Source organism: Mya arenaria, chromosome 4 (genome assembly GCF_026914265.1).
Source record: "Mya arenaria isolate MELC-2E11 chromosome 4, ASM2691426v1".
In the NCBI taxonomy this organism is placed as follows: Eukaryota; Metazoa; Mollusca; class Bivalvia; order Myida; family Myidae; genus Mya; species Mya arenaria.
This window is the reverse complement of record NC_069125.1, coordinates 35,726,517-35,748,848: the sequence shown is the minus strand read 5'-3', so window position 1 is coordinate 35,748,848 and position 22,332 is coordinate 35,726,517. Positions and strand designations below refer to the sequence as shown.

The window sequence follows — 22,332 nt, the reverse complement described above, 5'->3', positions numbered from 1 at the left end:
TATTGTGTGTCTCTTGTTGAGTGTCTGTTGTTTTGAACTGTTATGTTTCTCTCGTTGAGTGTCTTGTGTTCTGTACCTGTATGTGTCTCTCGTTGAGTTTTAAACCGTTATGTGTCTCTAGGTAATTCTGCGTTGTTATGCACTTCTATGTGTCTCTCGTTTATTGTGCGTTGTTATGTGCCGTTATTTGTCTCTAGTTGTTTGTGCGTTATTTTGAACTGTTATGTGTCTCTCGTTGATTGTGCGTTATTTTTAACTGTTATGTGTCTCTTGTTGTTTATCTGCTGTTTTGCATAGTTATGTTTGTTGATTGTCTGTAATTTTCGAACCAGTGTTTGATTTTTGTTTAGTGTCCGTTGTTTTGTACTGTTATATGAATCTCGTTTATTGTCTGTTTTTCTTAACTAGCGTTATCAGTCTCTCATTGATAGTCTGTTGTTCTGAACTGTAATCTGTCTCTCGTTGATTGTCTGTTATTCTGAACTGTTATGTGTCTCTCGTTGGTTGTCTGGTGTTCTGAACTTTTATATGTCTCTCATTGATTATCTTTTGTTTTGAACTGGAATGTGTCTCTTGTTGACTGAGCCTTTTTATGTACTGTAGTGTGTCATCTCTCGATGATGTTAATTTGTTCTTGAACAGTGTGTTGACTTTAAAACTTGACGATATAATTAAGCGCTTAGCATTCTGCTCTTTTTTCAGTATATTTCATCATCTTGGATATTGCAATGAAATAAGAACAAGTCATGCCCTAGTCATGTATAAGTACGAGTGAAAACGGTCACTCTTAACATCATAAACACGTATATCAGCGATATAATTCGGTGGACTTTTTTATGTTTTCAGAAGCGGCAATGAGTGTAGATAGAGCAAGCTGACGTTACACAATCAGAATACAGGTCGAGGTCCAATATGATCCAGATGCATTATGAGAAAATTCATTGGCACGGGTAACCTAATATAAGAAAGAAGAATAAGTCACTTATGTCAAGTAAAGTTGCTTGATCAATATACTCAGTTGATGTAAACACTAGTCCAACCATATCCAAATAATTTGATTAGGCTCAAACAAATCACATTAACACTCGAAAATGTCCCGAACAATGCCATATGATGAGAAGTGTAATGCTGACGTAAATACAAACATGTCTGCAACTTCATCTCCACAGAAGTCCGACTTGGATTTGAAAAGCGCGAAAGACAGATGGAGCAAGCTCAAAACATCAATGAACGCTGCTAATAACATAAATGCCAAGAAACATAGACGTCTTAGCCGAGGGGATTCATTTTTGAGAAAGTTTTCAACAAGAAATCAGTCTGAGGCTCAGACATCAAACGAAACTGAAGAGGACCAAGTTTACAAATTTCAAATTCAGAAACACAAGACCTTTAAATCGCTAGTGGTTCACCCCTCGGGTGGTGTAATGTTCTATTGGCTCGGTATAGTTACCCTTGCAGTATTATATAACATATGGACATGCATTGCTCGGGAGGCTTTTAGAGAGATCCAGCGAGGATATATGTACATATGGTTTTTATTCGACGGCCTATGTGATTTTGTCTATGTGTGTGATATCTTTGTGCAATTCAGAACTGGATACCTTAACCAAGGTCTAATGGTTTACGACTCAAGAAAACTATGCAAAAACTATACCAAAGATAAATGTTTCATTGTTGACATTATTTGTTTGCTTCCCCTCGATTTTCTGCAATTCTACACAGGCATTCATCCGATGTTGCGATTCCCGAGATTCCTAAAAATATACCGTGGTATCCGCTTCATGCACATGTACGAATCAAGGACTGCCTACCCGAACCTCCTTCGAGTAGCCAGCTTGACCCACATTCTGTTTCTCGGCTCACATTGGTTTGCTGCATTCTATTACTTGATCTCAGAAGCTGAGCATTTCGAAGGTAAGATACAATAAAACAAATCAGAAATATTGATTTACAACTATGGGTCATAAAATATAAAACACGCTAATCAGCATTTCGAAGGTAAGATACAATAAGACAAATCAGAAATATTGATTTACAACCATGGGTCATAAAATATAAAACATGCAAACATAATGTAGAAAATACATCAAATTACAATTATAAAGGTTGTATTGGAAATAAAGCTTAATTCTAATAATTTCAACAAAAATAACAATAACTCCAAGATTCAATTCATTAATAATGTTTCCCATTTCATATTTGCTGGGTAAATCTATATATTATTTCAAAGGTGACTGGTCCTATCCCAAGCCAGAAGGACGATATGCAGCAGTGACCAGGAAGTATTTGGCCTCCTTGTACTGGTCAACACTGACTCTGACCACAATTGGGGATCTTCCACCACCTGATTCGAATTGGCAGTACGTATCACAGAACACGCATTTATGTTTTTATACTTTTTAACATTGTTGCTTATACTATTTCGTATACTTATACTTAATACGTGGATATTGTTTCATTTGTACTTGAATAATATATCAAGAACGTTTTTTGTTTGTTTGCATTGCTGTTAGTTTGCCTAAAAAACTAACAAACATTTAACTCAGACACATTTGTTGTTGCACCTATCAGCAATATGAAACAACATACGGAAAGGCTAAACAAGAATTGTGTCTTCTTAATGGAGGTTTATGATTGGACATCAAACAACTTGCCGCAATATCAAGAACATACATAAGTCCTTTCTCAATATCAAGCCCAGGTTATTTTTGAATATACAAAAATGGCATTATTCAAGATAATAAATATTTCACTCTTTAAACAAGGGCATTCATTTTTGTTTTGAATTTGTTTTGTATTGATAAACATTATTCCTCAATATTCTAAATAAAATAATAACTCAAAAACAGCAAATTACACTTAGTTTGATTTATGCATGTTGGGCTTATTTATATAACTTACACTAATTTTTCAGATTTTAATTCGCTTTCGTTTACATTGTATACAAAAGTTAATATTGTTCCCAGTGAGTTAATACTTAGTTAATCAGTGTTCTTAGTTGAGAACAAGTTAAATATTGTTCTCAGTATTAAGTATGGTCGTGATATTGGTGTTTGCACTTTGAATTCCAGGCATAATTGATATCGTATATGTTATTTAATCAATTGAGTTAACAGGATATCTAAGATTTTTAAAACATATGTGTTAATACATATAAACGAAACTAACTCTTTATATAGTTAAAAAAACCCGTATAATTTCAAATAATCTAAAAAGTATAAACAATCAAAATCTCATGATCATAACTGTAAAACCATCAATAACAAACAGAATATTTCCGCAGACCCACGGAAATTTCAATTGGTAATTAAGCCTCGGGGTGAAATGATGTCAGAGTTACAGCTAATTTGGCCTTAAATAAATCGCCGATAATACATAAAGTTCGGTATGTATGCATTTATTTACAACGCAAAGGAATTATTTTCAACGTCCGTTACAACGTCAATGGCGATATAAGGATTCACATGTTACTAAAATTGGTGTATTTGACCTCTCTCATTCTATTATCACGTGGATCTGTAAGCTTTTATAGATATATCATGTTAAAATAAAAGCTTTAACTTCCAGTTGTCCTTTTTTATCGATGCCGTAACATGTGGAATGAACTTTATAAGATTAGCGACTGTTAGACATTGACGTATGACTATTCAATCCTAAACTGCATTTTCTTCCAGTGGAATTAATTAAATACGAGAACTTTGGTTTCTCAAATCCGGTATAAGGACAAATTAACGTCACACAAATTTAAATAAAAATTGACGAAACCTGATTAACCCAAGAAAGAATTTGATTAATTAACGAAAATGCATGAATCGTTTGTAAAAAAGGTTTGCTTTTGAAAACGGTTTGTTGGACAACATCGTTTTCGTAATCAAATGTCGGTGATCTTATGACATTTATCGTCGGAACCCATGGGTAAATTTTTCTTGTCCTTCCATAAGCTTCACAATCTAAAGGCCTAACACGTGTTCCGACGCGAAAGAAGCTGTGGTATTTGTATTTATTTGCAAGTATTAGAGTGAAATATTGTGTATTAGCTACCAGAAAGACGGTTTACATGTTTGCGACTTCATTTGCAAAAATATATTCTGCATAGTTTAATTTATATCGAATCCATCTGTTATTACAAATTACAGGGTTACTAGTAATTAGTAGTTGTGCGTTAGCTAGCATACATATAGAGGTCAATTACCTTTTATAAGCGAACTGTTATTTTTATATAGTTAAAAAGTAAGGTCTTTCCACATTGCAACAGTCAGTTGATGTCCTATGCAGCGTAAGTATATAAGGGACTTTAAAGACTCTTCATGAACTCAATAAAATATAACCCATTAGCGTATAGCCTTATTTTCAGACGTTTGATTAATGACTTTGTTACTAATTGAAGATCGAAGAGTCCTTAAAGGTGCAAATAACGCTTTGTAACCCTGTATTTTGTTCCTGAGACTTGTCTAGTATGTAGTTGAATAAGAAAAAAACATGGAAATAAACGTTAAATGCGCAATATTTCTTCAGTTATCAAATATTTTGCAGTTTTAATATGTTAAAAAGTTACAACTACTGATTTAGACAGTTTCACTATTTTCTTCAGCTGTAATTACAAAGACGGTTTTGCATTTTATTCAATCACATGCACTTTCTAGGCAAGTCTCTTTTGTATTTGAAACACTTTATTAACCCTTATTTTGAAGAAAGATCCGTCTGTGTTTTTGCTTTGTGAATCACATCTTCGGTCGTGTTCAATTTAGTGTCTAGAGTTTCCCTTTCATCAAGCTGTCAGGATTATATGCACCTTAAATATAAGCATTACAGTACATTTTCGTAAGACAAATAATTTAATTTAGAACATTATGTTAAATAACAAAACAATTTTGAACAGATTTGTCGTGTTCTGATTTATCACTCGTTAATTATTACAGAAGTCATTAATTGACAGTAGTTTCCAAACTAAACGAACTGAAATATACATCGTTGGTTTTCAAAAATACGTAAATCAAATCTCAGACTGATAGCCATTCAGGAAGTAACGCATCATGACTGGCAAACTTGATGGTTTTCCTTCCATCAGTTAAACCAATTAGACCAATATTCGACTGGTCATAACTTCGGACGAAATGAAAGATCCACCACACCGTAATTAGTCAGAGGCATGAAAGAATATCCTATATATATTCTGTAACTTTCAGAAAATGTTCCTAGCTTGATTTACTCCAGAAATTTGAAATGTTCTTTACTTGTGTTGTCATAGTCGGCAAATTTCCATTAAGGCAATATCCGATTCTTCGTAGTTATCCACTTTAGGCACAGTAAAGGAAACAAATGCGTCTCCATAATCTTATGTACGTTTGAGTCGGAGAATGATACTAAAGGCATATATTTTGCGTTCTTATCGGTGGTAGAATCAGGACATGCACTTAAAATATCACCATATTGGTCCATACATTTATTCTTGTATGCATAAAACGCTCTCATCTGAATGGCTGATTAAATGTGATCCAGCGTTATCAACTGCATCGTCACTTGCTCTTTTTTGCTTTCTAAGTTGAGCATGATTAAGAAATGTCTTCCTCCAAAACCAAACCGTTGTTACAATGCTTATTTTTAGGGATTATATCTAGTAAGAGTTCGATACAAAACGAGGTAACACTACCCATTCTACTTTATGTCATCTAAATTTGACCAAATGGATATCATTCGCCTGTGCTCTAATATTACCACGGCTAATCTTTAGATGATCATTTGCAAAGTATCTCGGATCTCGGTTGAATTGTATGTACAAAATTCAGGTAGCTGGAGTCACTACAAATTTATGACCAATGAATTGGTAAAACTAGGCAAAACTGACATTGTTCCCTCTTGAACTTAAGCAATATTAAGCATTTATCAACAATGTATATGAACATGCTTAATTATAACAAACACATTCGTTGTTGGTTTCATTAAACGGTCAGAATTTGACCTAAATTTGTTTTGGTTTCATTTGTAATTCAGTGTTTAATTTAAATTTATCGCAGTAAATACCATTTACATAAATGCTTATCCATTCCCACGACTGGCCATTCGATGGTCGTACAGGTTTTTCAGGACATTAACTAAATTCCCACTTTAATCGTTAACAGCAGATCTTAATGAAACTTGGTGTGTACTCGTAAATCACTCAAAATGATGCCCTAAATCATTTATGATCGTAAAATGATCCATCTCCAAGACGCATTTGTTCTGCACATGGTCCATGTTTTAGCGATTTTGAGATGATTAGATCATATCTAATTTTATTGCGTGAATAATTACTGCTTTATGTGTTTGTTTACACTTCCTTAAAGCAGTATATTTTGTAAAACATGCATCATTGATGCATTTTGCAGTGAGAATTGTGCCCACAAGTTTTATTATCATGGGCATTTAGTTTTAGAGTAAAACAAGGAAATTAAAACAGTGCCGCGTAATATCACCCTGTGCAATTAAAAACGTCATGATTCTTTAACATAAAAGCTGTTACACATGTCATTTTTCCTGATAAAAAATGAGTGTTGTTTGCAATATTGTCTTAATTTGTTTTTTTTATTGTCTTTTCTAGTAGCACGTTGCGTATTGGTGTTCTCCAATTGTCAAGTGTTTCTTGAGGATAGATTTCTAGAGGATTGTGAAGATCCAATGTACACCGTTACAGTGCTTTCAAGTTATACACGGTTGCTTTGTTGTAGTTTTATTATTTCGCATGTTTTGTTAAGCAATGATTATCGAAACCTTTAGGTGACTTCGATGTTCACGTATTTGATAAATAGCACTTTAATCGAACATTTTACTTTGTAAGTTATATAACTTACTTCAAATAATTTATCCAATTCAAACCTACGAAGGAGTTGCTGTACATACACTGTGAAAATGGATCCAAGTTTAATTATTGTTTCAGATACATCTTTGTGATCGTCAGTTACCTTATCGGCGTTTTCATATTCGCTACAATTGTTGGTAAGCACAGTTCTAGATGTTTAAATATTTTTTGTATATATCATACCATATCTTTAAACTATGTACACATTTCATGAAAAAATATTTTTAATCAGAGATGGATTCTACATAAAAAAATCGTTACTATTTACATTGAATCCATTCAGCCTGTAAGTAATTGAATGCATAGTGAAAAATTATTATTTTAGCCATATCTAACCCATATAACTATATACTAAGTCGTTATACCTTTTAACAATAACCTTTTTTACAACATACTTACAACACTCAGTGTCGAATAGTCATATTGATAGTGAATGGTTACAAAACTGCAATGTCAGACGGAACGGATTTTGTATGTGAAAAGGACTATTACACACAGGTTCCTTCCATTGCCTTTTAAAAGCTTATTTTATTTTAGGTCAAGTTGGCAACGTCATAACCAACAGAAATGCTAGCAGGCAGGAGTTCGAACGGTTGCTGGTAAGAAATCATACGCCTATTGACAGTTCAGGCATAAAATGAATGCTTTCGTTAATTCCATAGGCTTGTTTTTATTTGTTGTGATTATTGCTTTATGTCAAATCGTTTTGAACATAATGACAAAGTAGAAACTAAATAGAAATGCATTACGTAAATTTAAACATGCTGTGTCGCGACGGATAAAAAATATATATCGATATATATTTATTTCTTTCCAAACACAAATGAAGTAAACATTGACATAGTGGTTAAAAGTGTGTATATATTTGATATCACGGCAACATCCTATGAAACTGGTATCATAATTTTACCAGCATGAACAAAGTTAAATACAAAACAGACAAACTGCGTATTACGTTCAAATATTTTAATTCAAATATAGAACCCTGTCTCGAAATTCATTTATCCAGCTGGTATTTTATCATTCCAAACGCAAATGAAGTATACATTGGCATAGCGGTTAAAAATGTGTATTTATTTGATATCACGGCAACAGCCTATGAAACTGGTATCATAACTTTACCAGCATGAACAAAGTTAAATACAAAGTAGGTAAACTGCGTATTACGTTCAAATATTTCAATTAAATTTAGAACCCTGTGTCGAAATTCATTTATCCTGCTGGTATTTTATCATTTCAAGAAGCCAAAGATTGGTTGCCAAAAATATCAAGACAATTTATCCAATAACCATACACAGGAAAACAATAAAAGGAACTCAATAAGTCTTAATCGTGAAGCAAAATTCACCGTCTGTTCTAAGCTGAATAATTTGCCAGACCACCATCATATCACCGAAGGCCAGTGCCAGTCACAACATGTTGTCATTCAGCATTATTTGATTACAAGGTCGTTGTCTAGCATTATCGCATATGCGCAGCTACATATACTGTCTGAACGCGACAGAAGGGATGCTTTTAGCTTCCATAATGTGTTATGGGGTCTGGTTAGCAAACTTTTAACCACGCGACCAAGTATCTGGCAACAGGCCGTTTTAGATTTAAGATTTCTTTTCTCAATCGAGAGAAACATTAAGGTTTGTAAGACACCACTTATATATTATTTTTGTTCTTTAACATCTGTGAGGGGGGTTTAATCTTTGATCGCAAAGATCACAATCCACGGCTGTTATTTGTATATAAAAATTATCCGGTGTGACAATGTTGAATTGATGACGTGTTCGATCAAGCATTAGTTTCTTTTACGACGTGACATAACATGTTTTTGTAGTACAGTAGGAAGTATGTTGCTGAATACTAATTGTTTTAAAAATGTTTTTGAAAAGAATATGCTTAAACTTACATGAATATTATTTCAGGACGGAGCGAAATTCTATATGCAAATGCACAACGTACCAACAGAGCTACAGAAGCGAGTCCAAAGATGGTACGATTATGTGTGGACAAGGTACGAACTGATTTAAGATGAAATGTATGCACAGGTTTTGAATTCAGTTTGTTTTCAGAAAATTGACAATGATAATTAAATACGACAAAGTATTCTGCCACTTGTATTTGAAAACAAACACTTCATAGATATTGCTTCGTATTTACATATTCAAATAAATTATGCAAACACGTTTTTAGCGATTTCTTCACAATTCCCCAAAACGAATAAGGTCAAAGTATCTTGCCTAAAACAATTTCGGAATGGTAACTAGATTAGACAAAACAATCCAATTTTTCATTGTCAAGGTTTCATTTGAGTTCTTGGCAGTATGGATACAAAACATGGGTCAATATTATTTGAATATAGTATGAATGTCTATAAATCATATTACGCCTGATGCAAATTAATTCAGTTGAACTTGACATAATATGAACGAGGAAGGCGAAAAGTAAAGCATCGTGTCTGTTGTAAGTCAATCATGAATGATTTGATGTATGTTTCTGTCTCGTGAGTCATTTTCTTTGCAATAAATTTAAAGTTATTGAAACAGGCATGTACGGAATTGTCTAAGTTTGGCTCCAACTTCAACTTATTACACAACAAAACGTACAACCTAATTAGTTTTTACTTTTATTCACTGCTTTTGTCAATGCGATTACCCAAACATTTACTGTTAGCAATATTTTGATATTTGTGTTATGTAGTTTTTGTCTTGTGACTTTGTTTGTCTCTCGTAAGTCCTTGTTAAGCTTTAATATGTGCCTTAAAACAGGATCTTGGATAACTTTAAGACTACAGGTGCTTGTTTTTGATTTTATTGATAACCCTTATGCATAAGTTAGATATTCCTGTTCTAGTAAAAAGATCATCAATCAAATCACAAGCGATCCTCTTTCTCAAGTCTATGTACAAAAATATCATTATTATTTGCTGACACGCAATACAGTTCCTTTTTTATTCCAGGGATCATAAACCGGTGTATTTTGGCAAACATTTCCTTATTCCGCTCGTTGATTTATAGAATTAAATTGACCATTTTGATATATTTGATTTCCGAAATGATCAAACTTATCCAACGACAGGTAACTTTGTTTTCTTAAAGATGCTCTCTTACTCCCCAAAAAGATTTGCCATAATTAATAAGATTGTTTTAATATTCCAAAAAAGATGAATGAATGTCAAAAACAATGGTTCTTATGAAGGATATCGAGTTCAATTAGAAAGAAATGAACAAAAAACACAATATTTCTACTTTATAAAACTATAGTAGACTACAGTAATTCTTTTAGCATTCACCAATCATTTGTTTTGCGCTTTCTGCTATTAAATTCACGGTTACAATCTTGTTATCAGTATTAATAATTTCCGTATATGCATTATTTAGTAGTTTAAAGATGCACTCTTACTCCCAAATAAGATTTATCACAATTATTAAAGTTGTTTTAATATACCAAAAATGATATTTTTGCATTTTTCGCTATTTTATACACGGTTACAATCTTGTTATCAGTAAATAATATTTTTCATAAATGCATTATTTAGTAAGTAGTTAAAGATTAAGTACTCAAAATTTATGTTTTTTATGCATGTATTGATTTGTAATATGAGTGTCACTTTAAGCGGAATTAGAAGCATTGAGCATAACAATAAATACCGTTGGTGTGAAATCGAACTGAACAGTAAAACACATACAATAACCAAATTAATTTATGACTTGAAATGCACGTGCACATAACTTTCGCAAAACTCCGACATTTCACACCAGGTTGTAATTCCACACTTTATCATTCTGTTTTATATGTAGGGTTACATAACGTTCGTAATTCAGTCATTGATGGAGGCAGGCTGCTGGCCAGATATTACATTTGTCATCTACCTAAAAATTTGACATTCCTTATGCATAAGTTAGATATTCCTGTCCGAGTCAAAGGACCATCAATCAAATCACAAGCGATCCTCTTTCACAAGACTGTGCACACAAATGTAATTATTTGCTGCAGACACGCAATACAGTACTTTCTACTTCAAGGATCATGTCCAATCAAAAACTATCTTGTTGAGATCATTTTCGACTTGAGCACGTTTGATGTCAAATTGTCTAAGACAGAAAATGTTTCAATTATACAAACGCAACTCTTAGATTTGAAATACACTTTTAGAAATTTGTAACAATTAATTAACATTCCAAACATTTGTTACTTTGAGGTAAGAGATCGCGATGTTTGTCTCCATTTTGTTTTGTGTGTTTTCGGGCCGGACAGTTAGATTATAAGGACAATTTATTGATGTCATAAGGATTCCTGTTGTTCGAAAGCAATTTCACTCAAAATCTTGCATACTATTTGCATTCATTTTCCCTTGTATTTGTATTAAATATTATCCAAACTAGCTTTATTGAAGTAGTTTATGTGCAGAAAACGAACTCGCGGTTAAGTAAGAAAGCGTTATATGTCCACGCTAATAAAATTATTCTTGCCAACAATTTATTTGGTATACAAGTTAGGGAACATAACATTTCTAAGAACATGGATATTGTACGATTCAGCAAAAAGTGATTTATATGATTGCTATTCGAATTTCTAAAACTGCAATTATGGCGAGTCGCTAGTGGACCCCAAGATTATTTTTGTTCTTTATACAGATGTACAATCAACGCCTTTTACCCCTTCGAGACCAAAGTAATTTTGGTCGCCGAGTTCTTAATACGCTTGGGGAGGATGATAGTGCTGCTTCTAATGACCGCCATTGATAAAGGAGACCCTCTTTTCAATATCGCGTTTCCCAATCTTTTTATCATTCCCTCATCTCCTTTCCTTGTTGAATTCATGCATGAATCGTCTTTGTCCATATTCAATCATGAGCTTTATGTTAACCTAAGAAACAGTTATAAAAAGACTTAAAAATGTATCTCAAAATATTAATTATGTCCGTAGATAAACAAAAACCGTTAATTTGTACCAATACCATTAGAACATACCAACTCCGATCCAACGTTTGTTTTATTTGTTTCTGGGGGAGGGGGATGGACAAACTATATGTCCTTTTCAAAACTAGTGTTCTGATTTTGTTGACTGTTATGGGTGCAGATACATTTCTTTACAAATAAAATTGACTTTTGGTTCTTCTTTCTTTTACAGAGGTCGATTAAACTGCAATGACATTAATTCGCTTGGTCTCCTTCCCGATAAATTGAAAACGGAACTCGCATTACACGTCAACCTTGGAACACTGAAAAAGGTATTTAACAAATCAGATAACAACCGGATGTGATGTGTATGGCACTTTCCGATTCATTCTTCACATATTGGTTTGTATCCACATGGTTTAAAAAACTATGGAACTGACAACATTACGACCATAGAAAATATATTGATAATTTTGATTTGCTTTATCGCTATGCCTCTGCATGGTCGATCTTTATGTGAAAATGCATGTGAAAATATGACCGTAATATGACACAAATAAAAAAAAACTTATTTATGACTTCAGACGACTTAACGTTTGCTATCCAATATTCTTATTGTATACATTTAAAATTAAACATGTATTGTAATACATAATTTTATTTATTACAGGTCACGATTTTCCAGAAATGCCGGCCAGAGTTTCTTCATGATTTAATGCTGAAAATGAGGGCCTACATCTTTACTCCGGGTGACCTTATATGCCGCCGCGGAGAAGTGGCCCGGGAAATGTTCATTATAGCAGATGGAGTCGTAGAAATACTTGGGTAGAGCTTACTTTCTTGACTTTTTTCGAGGTAACGACTCGGGTTATACGAGTTACTTCCGTTCCAACGCGAACACTTTGAGTTTGTGCATTTGCTCTTATTGAGAAGTATACCAACTCGTCACTCCGAGTCTTCCACGGCGGGAAACACATTTATATGTCTGGCTAATTAAAACGGCCGAAGCAAAAGCGGTCAGAAGGAAAATATTTTATCATTTTGTTGGTAGAAAAGTATTTGAAGGAACAACGTTGTACCCTATTAAATAAATGAACAGAAACTCCAGGAGTAGGAACATTTGAAACAAAATGAACAAAAGTTCTTAAAACTTGCCAAATTTTCGATATATTCCGATATTTTCGGATTACTGAGCCAAAGTAATGCTTCTACATATGCACCAAAATGTAAGGTGAGTTATGAGAGTAGCTTTCCCATAAATGCGTCTTATGACAATGTGGTTATTGAAGTTAGTACATGTTTGTTCTATCTATTCAAAATTTTACACATGTTAATGATGACTCTTGGCATCGATAACATTTGTCCAAAAAGCGAATACTATGAAAATAAGAAAACACAGTTCGATGACAACAATTTCTAGTATACAAGTATTTGATTTTTCGGGATTTGCCCAAAGCTAGCCAAGACGTGTCTTGATTGGTCAATATTTATCCACACTTTTTTGATTCACTTCAACAAAACAAGATGAACTACATGAACTACAACAAACACAAGAACAACAACAAAAACAAGCACAAGAACAGCAAGAAGAACGAGAACAACAAAAACAACATCAACAACAAAATAATAAATACTTATAATAATAGTAATAATAATAATAAAAATAATAATAATAATTATAATAATAATAATAATAATAATAGTAATTATTAATGTAATAATAATACTAATACTACTACCACTAATAATAATAATAATAATAATAATAATAATAATAATAATAATAATAATAATAATAATAATAATAATAATAATTAATAATAATAATAATAATAATAAAAATAGCAGTTTCATAATGATTTGCATTTGATAACAAAGCAACATATTTTTATTACATGCCAGTGAGAATGGAGCCGTTCTAACCCAGATGAGCACTGGTGATTTCTTCGGTGAAATTGGCATCCTGAATATAGATGGTGGCATTAATAGGTGAGCTGTTTAAGTCTTATACTGTAAGAAAGCTCAATAGTATCTTATAATGAGGTAGATGATTTAAATGCAGAGTGTACGGATATAAAGTTTTCTAGAAAGAATCCTGATATATGAATTGTGACATGTATCTGTGTAAAGTTTGACATGCAAATGCATTAGATGTAGATTTGATATTGTTTTATGTCTATAACAGTAGATACATACAAGTCGAAAGAAATTCGATCGCATATAACATATTTACTTTATATATGAGTTGTCAAAAGCGTCGTACATTTTTCGCAACAGCATTTTTGATTTTGCTAAAATTATTTAGATGTTGGATATAGTACTGAATTTGAATTTTCCTATTAGAAGTTTACTTGTGCACATTTGTCTCCACCAGGCGCACGGCTGATGTACGATCTGTCGGCTATTCGGAACTATTCGTGTTGTCTAGGGAAGATGTGTTGAGCGCGCTGAAAGACCATCCGGATGCAGAGGTAGGGTATTGTTTTAATTATTTCCATGTTTGTTTTCATTCAATATCAAGTACTCGGTCTAGTATGTTGACTATCATTTTTACTTGTATATTCAGATTTAATTGTCCGTACTTAAAGTAAATTTGAAATTTAAAATCGTAGCGTTGGACCAAACGGCTGTTCGAACATGTTTTAATGTTATTTCTGGATTTCTTATCTGTTATGCAACAGAACATAATTCTAAGCAACATAAACTATTTCTAAGCATTGCCGAAAAAGAAGTTTGATTTTCATGGGCTAAAACCAACGAGAAAAAATTGCTAGTGGTGCTTAAAGTACTACCTCATTTTGGTAATGATTTCTTGTTCGATTGCAATCAAATGCTGATTTTAAGACTTATAATCATTTCATCAATACTTTGCTTTTGAAACGGAAACGAAATTATTGCCAGATATCACTCTAAGGTGAAATCAAACTGAGTTATTTGCATTCAAGACATATTTTAGCACCGCAACGCCAAAACAGTGGTTAAGATAAAAATCAGAAAAAATCTCCGTGAACGTCGAATATAAACCAGTGCAAAAATGTAATTGTTTAAACTCTGCCACATGTGTTAGTTCTGAGAAAATCCAGTTTCTACAGTTTAATTTGTCATGCAAAATTATTACTCGGGGATGCATATACTCATCATCATGATAATGTACTTAGAGCTACAAGTGTCTGTGATGTTTAAAGAGTTCGACGAATTGTTAACATGGATGTGATTCATGACTGGAATATTACCTGTGAATGTTACGTTTTGGAAACGTATGTTAAATCATTGTCACAATGTTTACTCAAGATAAAACAGGATTTTCGTTTAAGTAGACAAAAACAGGGTCTTCAATAGCTAAATAAAGTCAGTCCTATTTGTTGCATGGAAAGACTTAATAAGGGTCCTTTCAGTTATTATTGCTTTTTAGATTTTAGACTCAAGCTTCAAACGTGCAGATGTTCATTTATTGCAATCTTTTGTCAGAGCATCGATAATGAAATTTGCTGAATATTGTACCATTCGAATGTTTAATATCGTTTTCATATATGGAATTATCATTGGGATATAAACAATTTTGTTGGATAATATTGCTTTCCTGGGTCGGACAAAACTCAAGATATCTTTCCCAAGTATTGTCTAAGATACAAATATGGTCATTTAAAGGTTCTTTGACATGCATGAAATTGTCTACATATTGTAGGGTAGGCTTATCGCGATTTTAAGAAATATTAAGGGTATTTTCTTGAAATAGTGAAAAAACAATCACTTCTTGCTGTCCATGAAAAGCGTTGAACTTCAAAATATTGTACAAGTGCTCCGAATCAATCACTAAATTTGTATTTGAAATACGCTTATGCAACGAATACATGATTCAACGACTAAATCCAAAACATCGTTGATATTCCTATTCGTTTACAAGCACAGACAAATTAGCACTAATATGTAATAGTTTTGTTAAACGTCAAACATGGTACACTTTACGGTCTTTTTCAATTATCAAACATTTCTGATAGATGATATGATGGTGAAAATATTGTTTGTGTTGAAAGGGTTTAAGGTGGGCTTTGTCGAGTAATGTTTGTAATAATTACTGGTGTTCAAGTGGTTGAACCCTAGGGTATTTAACATATTTATCATACCCAACCCCTTTCATTCCCTATACAACATATAGTCATCTTCAGCGGGATATAATTGTCAAAGTTACCCTGACTGTTACTCGTTGACGTCAGAGTACGATGCGATGCGGTTTACCTTCTACGGTTTCGTCTGTGCTGTTTAGATGCTTTGTTTATATTTGTGTTATCAGACCACAATGGCGAGGTTGCATCCATTGTTCCATAATTTGTTTTTAAATTTTTGGATTTTTGGTAAAATACTGAATACTTTTTTTTAAAGAAAGAAATTAATTTTGTTTTGTTTGGCTCGGAAAACACTGTCGATTTCGGTTATAGCATCGGTCAAAAAAGTTGCCTCGAGCTGACAAGATGCACGAATCCACTCAAGAAAGGCAACATTCATACATGTCACAAGTGTGTTAATTGATAATCTGAATGCACAAGATAAAAACAAAAATCACCTACAGAAAAATATTAATTTTGTGTTTATTCTGAAAGCGCCTTGTACGATGGAACGTCATCGTTTAAATCAATAGAAAACTGATTAGATACGGGCTCTACTGTTAATTGTAACAAACATGTGGTAGACAATCGTTTTCGTCATTTGATTGATTGTTTAGAAAATAAAGAGGTCGGACTGCTTTACAAACAGGTTAAACAATCTATGTATAGAAACAAACACGCCCATATAGGTTGTTTATCCTTCAATTAAAGGAGATAATTACTAGCTATGCGCTGAGTCGTCTGGAGCAAGTCAGAGCGCATAGATCAGAGAGTAGCGAAACGGTCAACAGTTTACAAACTTCATTAGAGCACCTGGCTTCCATTAGTGAAATGAGTTCAGAAAGGTATCCTTACATTCGAAGCTATATTTTTGTATCCAGGAAACATGTAATCGGATTTCGACATTTTTATACTAAATTTACATGTATTCCCCCTTTTCCCTGTATTTCAGTTCGTTTAATTAAGAAAAGTCAGTATTTCATTAACTCACATTTCTGGATTTTTCCAATTCTCTGCTTAGGTCAGTATACTTATTCGCATTCTTTTTCAAACCTCTTTGCTTATTTCTAATTGTGAGAAGCCAAAATTATTTTCTTTTTTGTCGGGCGAAAGGCAGACTAGAATGAAAAACATATATGTACTTTTCTATTCGTGTAGAAAAAACAACACACAATGAAAATTATTTAGACCATTTAATTTTCATTACTTTCCAATTTATTGTTGGCTGTTTGTTTTCAAACTCTTAGCTGGGAAAGTATTCAACAAATTCATTAAGATATTCTTATAGTGCAAGCTTTCTTAGTGCTTCTTCAATATTGTTCTTTTTATAACAAAATAATTTAACATAAGATTCTTTTAAGTACAAGCATATTTTTAAGATGTTCCAATTATATAATGGAAATCTCTAATTTTTACTTTTTACACCCCTGTTTATATTGATTACAGCACACCACAGTCGTTAGATGAGTAGTACAAGTTCGGACACTCTATTCCAATATCTGTACATTTATTCACTGGCATTCAATAACTGTTTCCTTATAAAACTAATATTGTACTAACCCGATTCACTCCTGCTTCTAGCAAATAATACGAGAGTATGGCCAAAGACGACTTAAAGAAACAGAGGAGCATCGGAAGATGATGCGCAGCGCTCCTAGCTCTCCCGATCCAACCGCATTCAGAGGACAAAAGAATACAAATAAGGTTCACAGCGAGTACCAGGGATCTCCGATAATGAAGCATCTCCCTCACGTTAAATGTTTACAGAAGTTGCCCCAAATGTCGCCAAAACTGCGCAAGTTGTTCAGTCTCAGAAGCCAACGACTTCAGAAGAACGACGCCAGACGGAACAACTCCTTGTCGGAGAAAGCCGATCATATGTCACACCGTTTTCCTACACAGAATGTGGTGCTGGATGATGAAGAACTTAAAATAGATGCATTGAAAATAAATGATAACGGTATTAATATTTCAAAGATTGGTTTAGATTGTATAAATGAGAAGGACAGTTCACCGGACAATGAATGGAACAGTGTGAAACCAGAAAACGGGCCTAAACTTGCTGACCTAGTTCTAAACCTATTGAAAACTAAACGACAGTTGAGTGGCTACAGTTCCGTCGATACAGATGACCAGGACATCGAGAAGCAGTTTGAGGATATAAAAATCGATAACATTAATGAAATCACAGCTGCAGGAGATTCCAAGCCGACAAAAACGTATGTAAAACGTCCATCGGTACCGGGACTAAGCATGCGACGTTTGTCTGACAAGTTTAAATTCAGACGCAAATCGGATACAAGAGTTAAATCATCCAAGCACAAAGGATCTTCCTATGAACCACCACAGATTGTACTAACCCCTAACAGTGATACTACTCTGAGGTATTTTAACATATATCTGAAGGCAGGCCAATATAGAAGCATGAAAGTGATTTCAAAATACATCCCCCTTTTCAGCATGTTATACGCTACTACGTTTAAAGTCAACATTTCCTTTACTGATACAAAAAAATGCGAATGTTTAAGTTGTCGACGAATATGAGCCGTTTTCAAATAGTATTTTAGATTAATGAACATGCACTGTAGAATATATGCGTTATACGTCGAAACTAGTTATGTCTAATAGCATGGCCAAACCAGTTTCCTCTATCGATTAGATATCTCCAAATAACTATGAATATATCACTATTTTGAGCTTTCTTCTACCTTGACAACTTTATTTTTAATTTATTAAACAGATGGTTATTTACAAATATGTGTGTTATGAAGTTGTATTGTAAGTACAATCTTACATTGAAACTTAACATAATACCTTGAAACACGTGATACGAGTAATATCTTCGTACTGGGGCCATAAATACAGTCTCAAGTCGAGTTCAGATTCAGTGACAAAACTAAAAAACTTTCATATCATTTTAACGTTCTTAGTAGAGTGTTGATGATAATGAAATTTGCTGAATGTTATGACTATTCGAAATTGTTGAACTATTCATAATTAATTTTGTAAAACAAATGGAACCAAGTTGATTCTTTGTAGTTTTATAAAAGTGATCGGAGTCTGAATCTAGACTTGGATTTTAGACTGTCGGTAAACATGGCTAAAGGTCACAATTTATTATCTTTAAACAGTCACAAGAAGGTTATGCTCTATTTTCAGTATTTTTATTAGCATTATATATGTATTGTAAGCCTGAACTTTCAATTACAGCAATTACTTTCTCAAATATTTACAGCAGCAGCAGTAGTAGTAGTAGTAGTAGCGATGGTGATGTGTTCGACGGTCATTCTCACCGCTGTGTCGGGAGGAGCGATGTTAAACCTGTCAGTCCATTCTTTTCTCGTCTCACAAGCAGAAAAAGCAGTCCTTGTATATTACCTGTGCCCTCCACAATACAAGCTAGGTATGGACAAAAATGTACACCAACACATAATGTTGTTAATCTTATATGTATAGTACTTGTGAAAGAAAATTTACATTACCACTATATGTGTCATGAAGATCAGTAGCAGCAGCATCTGTAACAACTCCAACAAGATAAACAATACTTTTACAACACTCTCTAAAATGAAATTGTTTATTGCATCATTGCATTAGTTTTCATTCTACAAAGTTTCGTTGCAAAGGTTACTTCTTATAGCATGATTCAAAAACCACAGTTTTACAATCAATGCATATTTGTTTAAATCGATTCCACATTTGTTTATCTTTTGCAAACGTTTTACAATGAAACTCCGTTTTAACGCTTCGTAATTTACCAATTATGAGCATCAGTGGTATCATATATAGATAAAGTTTACCAGTAATGGGTAATTTAGGAGGGCGACTTAATGCATTGGCCAGCATTCGTTAAAACCTCGCATGTTTTCGTGTGTTCCTGAATACTATTTGAACGCAGGAGAGCATGCGGGAATTCTGCTAACAAGTTGGGAAATATCCATTTTCCCAACAACGTTCATACATCACACAGGAATAAAGAAAAACATGTGATAAACCCTTATAATTTATATACGTGTATTTATTGATTAAGCAAGTTGATCGACAATATAAGTTCGTATGGAGAAGTATTGGTATGAAATAAGTCAAATGACGCAGCGCTATTCTGCATAGTGCGAAATATCTAAATAACCAAGGACGTCAACACTTCTTGTAGGTCATACGCCATAGAATCAAGTTTTCTCTATGTTATCGAACACGAGAATGTCATTACTATTACGTTCATTGCATTCACAAAAAAAAATTGGTTACCCTGATTTGTCAGACAAGATACATTTTAAATGTCGCAACAATTTTCCACAAGTTTACACAAAATAATAATCACAATGATTAAACAATAACATACTTTTGCAATTGTTTTTGCAGGCAAACACGAAAGTACAGTTGTACCCCACCCCTTGATTTGCCTATAGAGGTGCCGAAGTTTTCCAACTTTCGCGGTATAGGTGCAAATGCGTCAGAAATCCATTTGGCACTTGACCGATTCAACAAATCAATAGAAAGCAGGATGGTATGAATGATACATATGATATATACCTATGTGTTATTTACTTATATGTCGGAATTAACAAACCTTAATGATTAAAGACGGTCACGATCGTTCAATAAAGAAATAACACTGTACTGTAGAGTACATATTTAGTCACAAACCAAAGATAGTAAAGACGTCAATTACATCAAGAAGTTAATTCTATTACAGTCCATAAAGTTGTACGACATACTCTCCAAAGTATTGTTATAAAGATAATGCTTACTTATGCTGTACAAATGTCTTGGTCTTTTTTTCAGGGTGAAGTCGAAATAGCATGTAAAGAGACACAGTGTATGGTTCAAGACTCAATTTCTAAACAGGAAAAAATATTGAAATCGATTCTTAAAAAACTATCACCAACAAGGGTAAGAATGCATAGAAAACGATGTTTTTAGCATTTATTTTATCATCGGTATTAACGGAAGCAGAACTCACAGCAATTGCCATAATGTTGAATTTAAGTTTGAATAAGGTATTGCTCAAGCTCAAGATAATTCTAAGAGAAATCTAGCAACGAATTATCTACACAAACCCTGGAATAATTTATTTCAGTCTTTTTACAAATAATTATGTTGGCTTAAAATTCATTTGGCAATGTTTGAATTCAACATATTTGTATTTCAGATCAATCACGATGAACAGTGCCAAAGGGACTCAACGACAACGTCGACATTAAGTTCTTCCATCAAATCCATAGCAATAGGAAATGAGCCAGATGTTGATGTCAAGGGGGAACGCGCTGACATTGTGGAAAGCATCGTCTCAACAGATTGCCAATCTGAAATGATTAAGGAAACCCGTATAAAAGATCATGAATTGGAAATCTTTATGGAAACGAGTCTAAAAGATCGCCAATCAGAAGTGAGTAAGAGCATCAGTGTTACAGATCGCCAATCAGAAATGGACAAGTATACCAGTCTACCTGATACTGAGTGTGATACGCAGAGTGCCAAAAATAGTATTGATACATTCGATGACATGTTGGAAACAAGCGATAATGTAGATAGTCAAAATCAATTGAACTCAGAACAAATAATGGTGTTATTCTCAGATATACCTGACGACTTGAATTTGGAAGAGATAAAAATTACACATTTGTAAATGCTCCAAATTTGTATTTTATGAGAAAACATGACAAGTTTACAAAATAAATGCTTTAAGTACTAAACTTGTTTTGATTGCAATTTGTGAACACTTTCTATTAGCATATTAATTGACATGCTCTTAAATATTTGTATAACGTGATCATAGGATTTTGCACCGTTAAGGCAAAACAAATGCCATGAAAGAAGACTATAAATCGCCACGTTATTTTTGAACATATTGTTCAAAGATGTTATAAAATGGTATACAACGTAGTTTGTCAAAATGAACAATAAACATAACGAAACGCTACTTTAACAATTACATAAATATGTGAACTACATTTGACAATCGGAACACCTCGATCATTTCCCATCGATGCTAACCTCTGATGTAAGCCGGTTAATCACTAAAAGTAGTTTGTAAAATAAAAATAATAATAATGATAATAATGAAAGTTGCAGCGTTTAAACGTGTTGTTTGCATTACTTAGCCAAATGAAATGTATAATTGCATGTATATCATTAAATAATTAACATTCCTTAGAGTAAAGTTCTAAGGTTTAACTGCTTAATCGAAATTACTACGCGATGTACTTGCAGCGTTTTTAAATGTAACGAATTCAGACATCGTCAACCGTCCATAAACTTCCGAGGTTTATTTCGATGAAAAATGGCCGAAGTGATCCAATTGCTACATTTGAGCCTTACAGCTAAGTTTGTGCACAATATCGAAACATTTAGTCGATATTCAGAAAATGCAAACTGCAGAGAAAGCCCAGCAGGTTAAACTGTGATTTTCGTAGTTGAGAAAAGTACGTAATTCTTTTAACTAAAATATATCATTCACGGGAAATTTACAACAAAACCCGCATACAATTGTGTTCTACGA

General features: G+C 33.3%; 1 protein-coding gene across 1 annotated transcript; it reads left to right on the top strand.

The window, feature by feature from the left end:
* Positions 1 to 1,085: 1,085 nt before the first annotated feature.
* LOC128230776 (uncharacterized) lies at positions 1,086 to 21,466 on the top strand. The gene is made up of 14 exons (XM_052943218.1): positions 1,086 to 1,914; positions 2,231 to 2,360; positions 6,914 to 6,972; positions 7,373 to 7,434; positions 8,752 to 8,840; positions 11,960 to 12,059; positions 12,398 to 12,552; positions 13,630 to 13,716; positions 14,102 to 14,198; positions 17,412 to 18,214; positions 19,066 to 19,233; positions 20,193 to 20,337; positions 20,616 to 20,723; positions 20,983 to 21,466. The coding sequence occupies exons 1-14, from the start codon at positions 1,092 to 1,094 to the stop codon at positions 21,457 to 21,459; spliced, it is 3,303 nt and encodes a 1,100-aa protein (XP_052799178.1). The 5' UTR covers positions 1,086 to 1,091; the 3' UTR covers positions 21,460 to 21,466.
* The last annotated feature ends 866 nt before the right edge of the window (positions 21,467 to 22,332 follow it).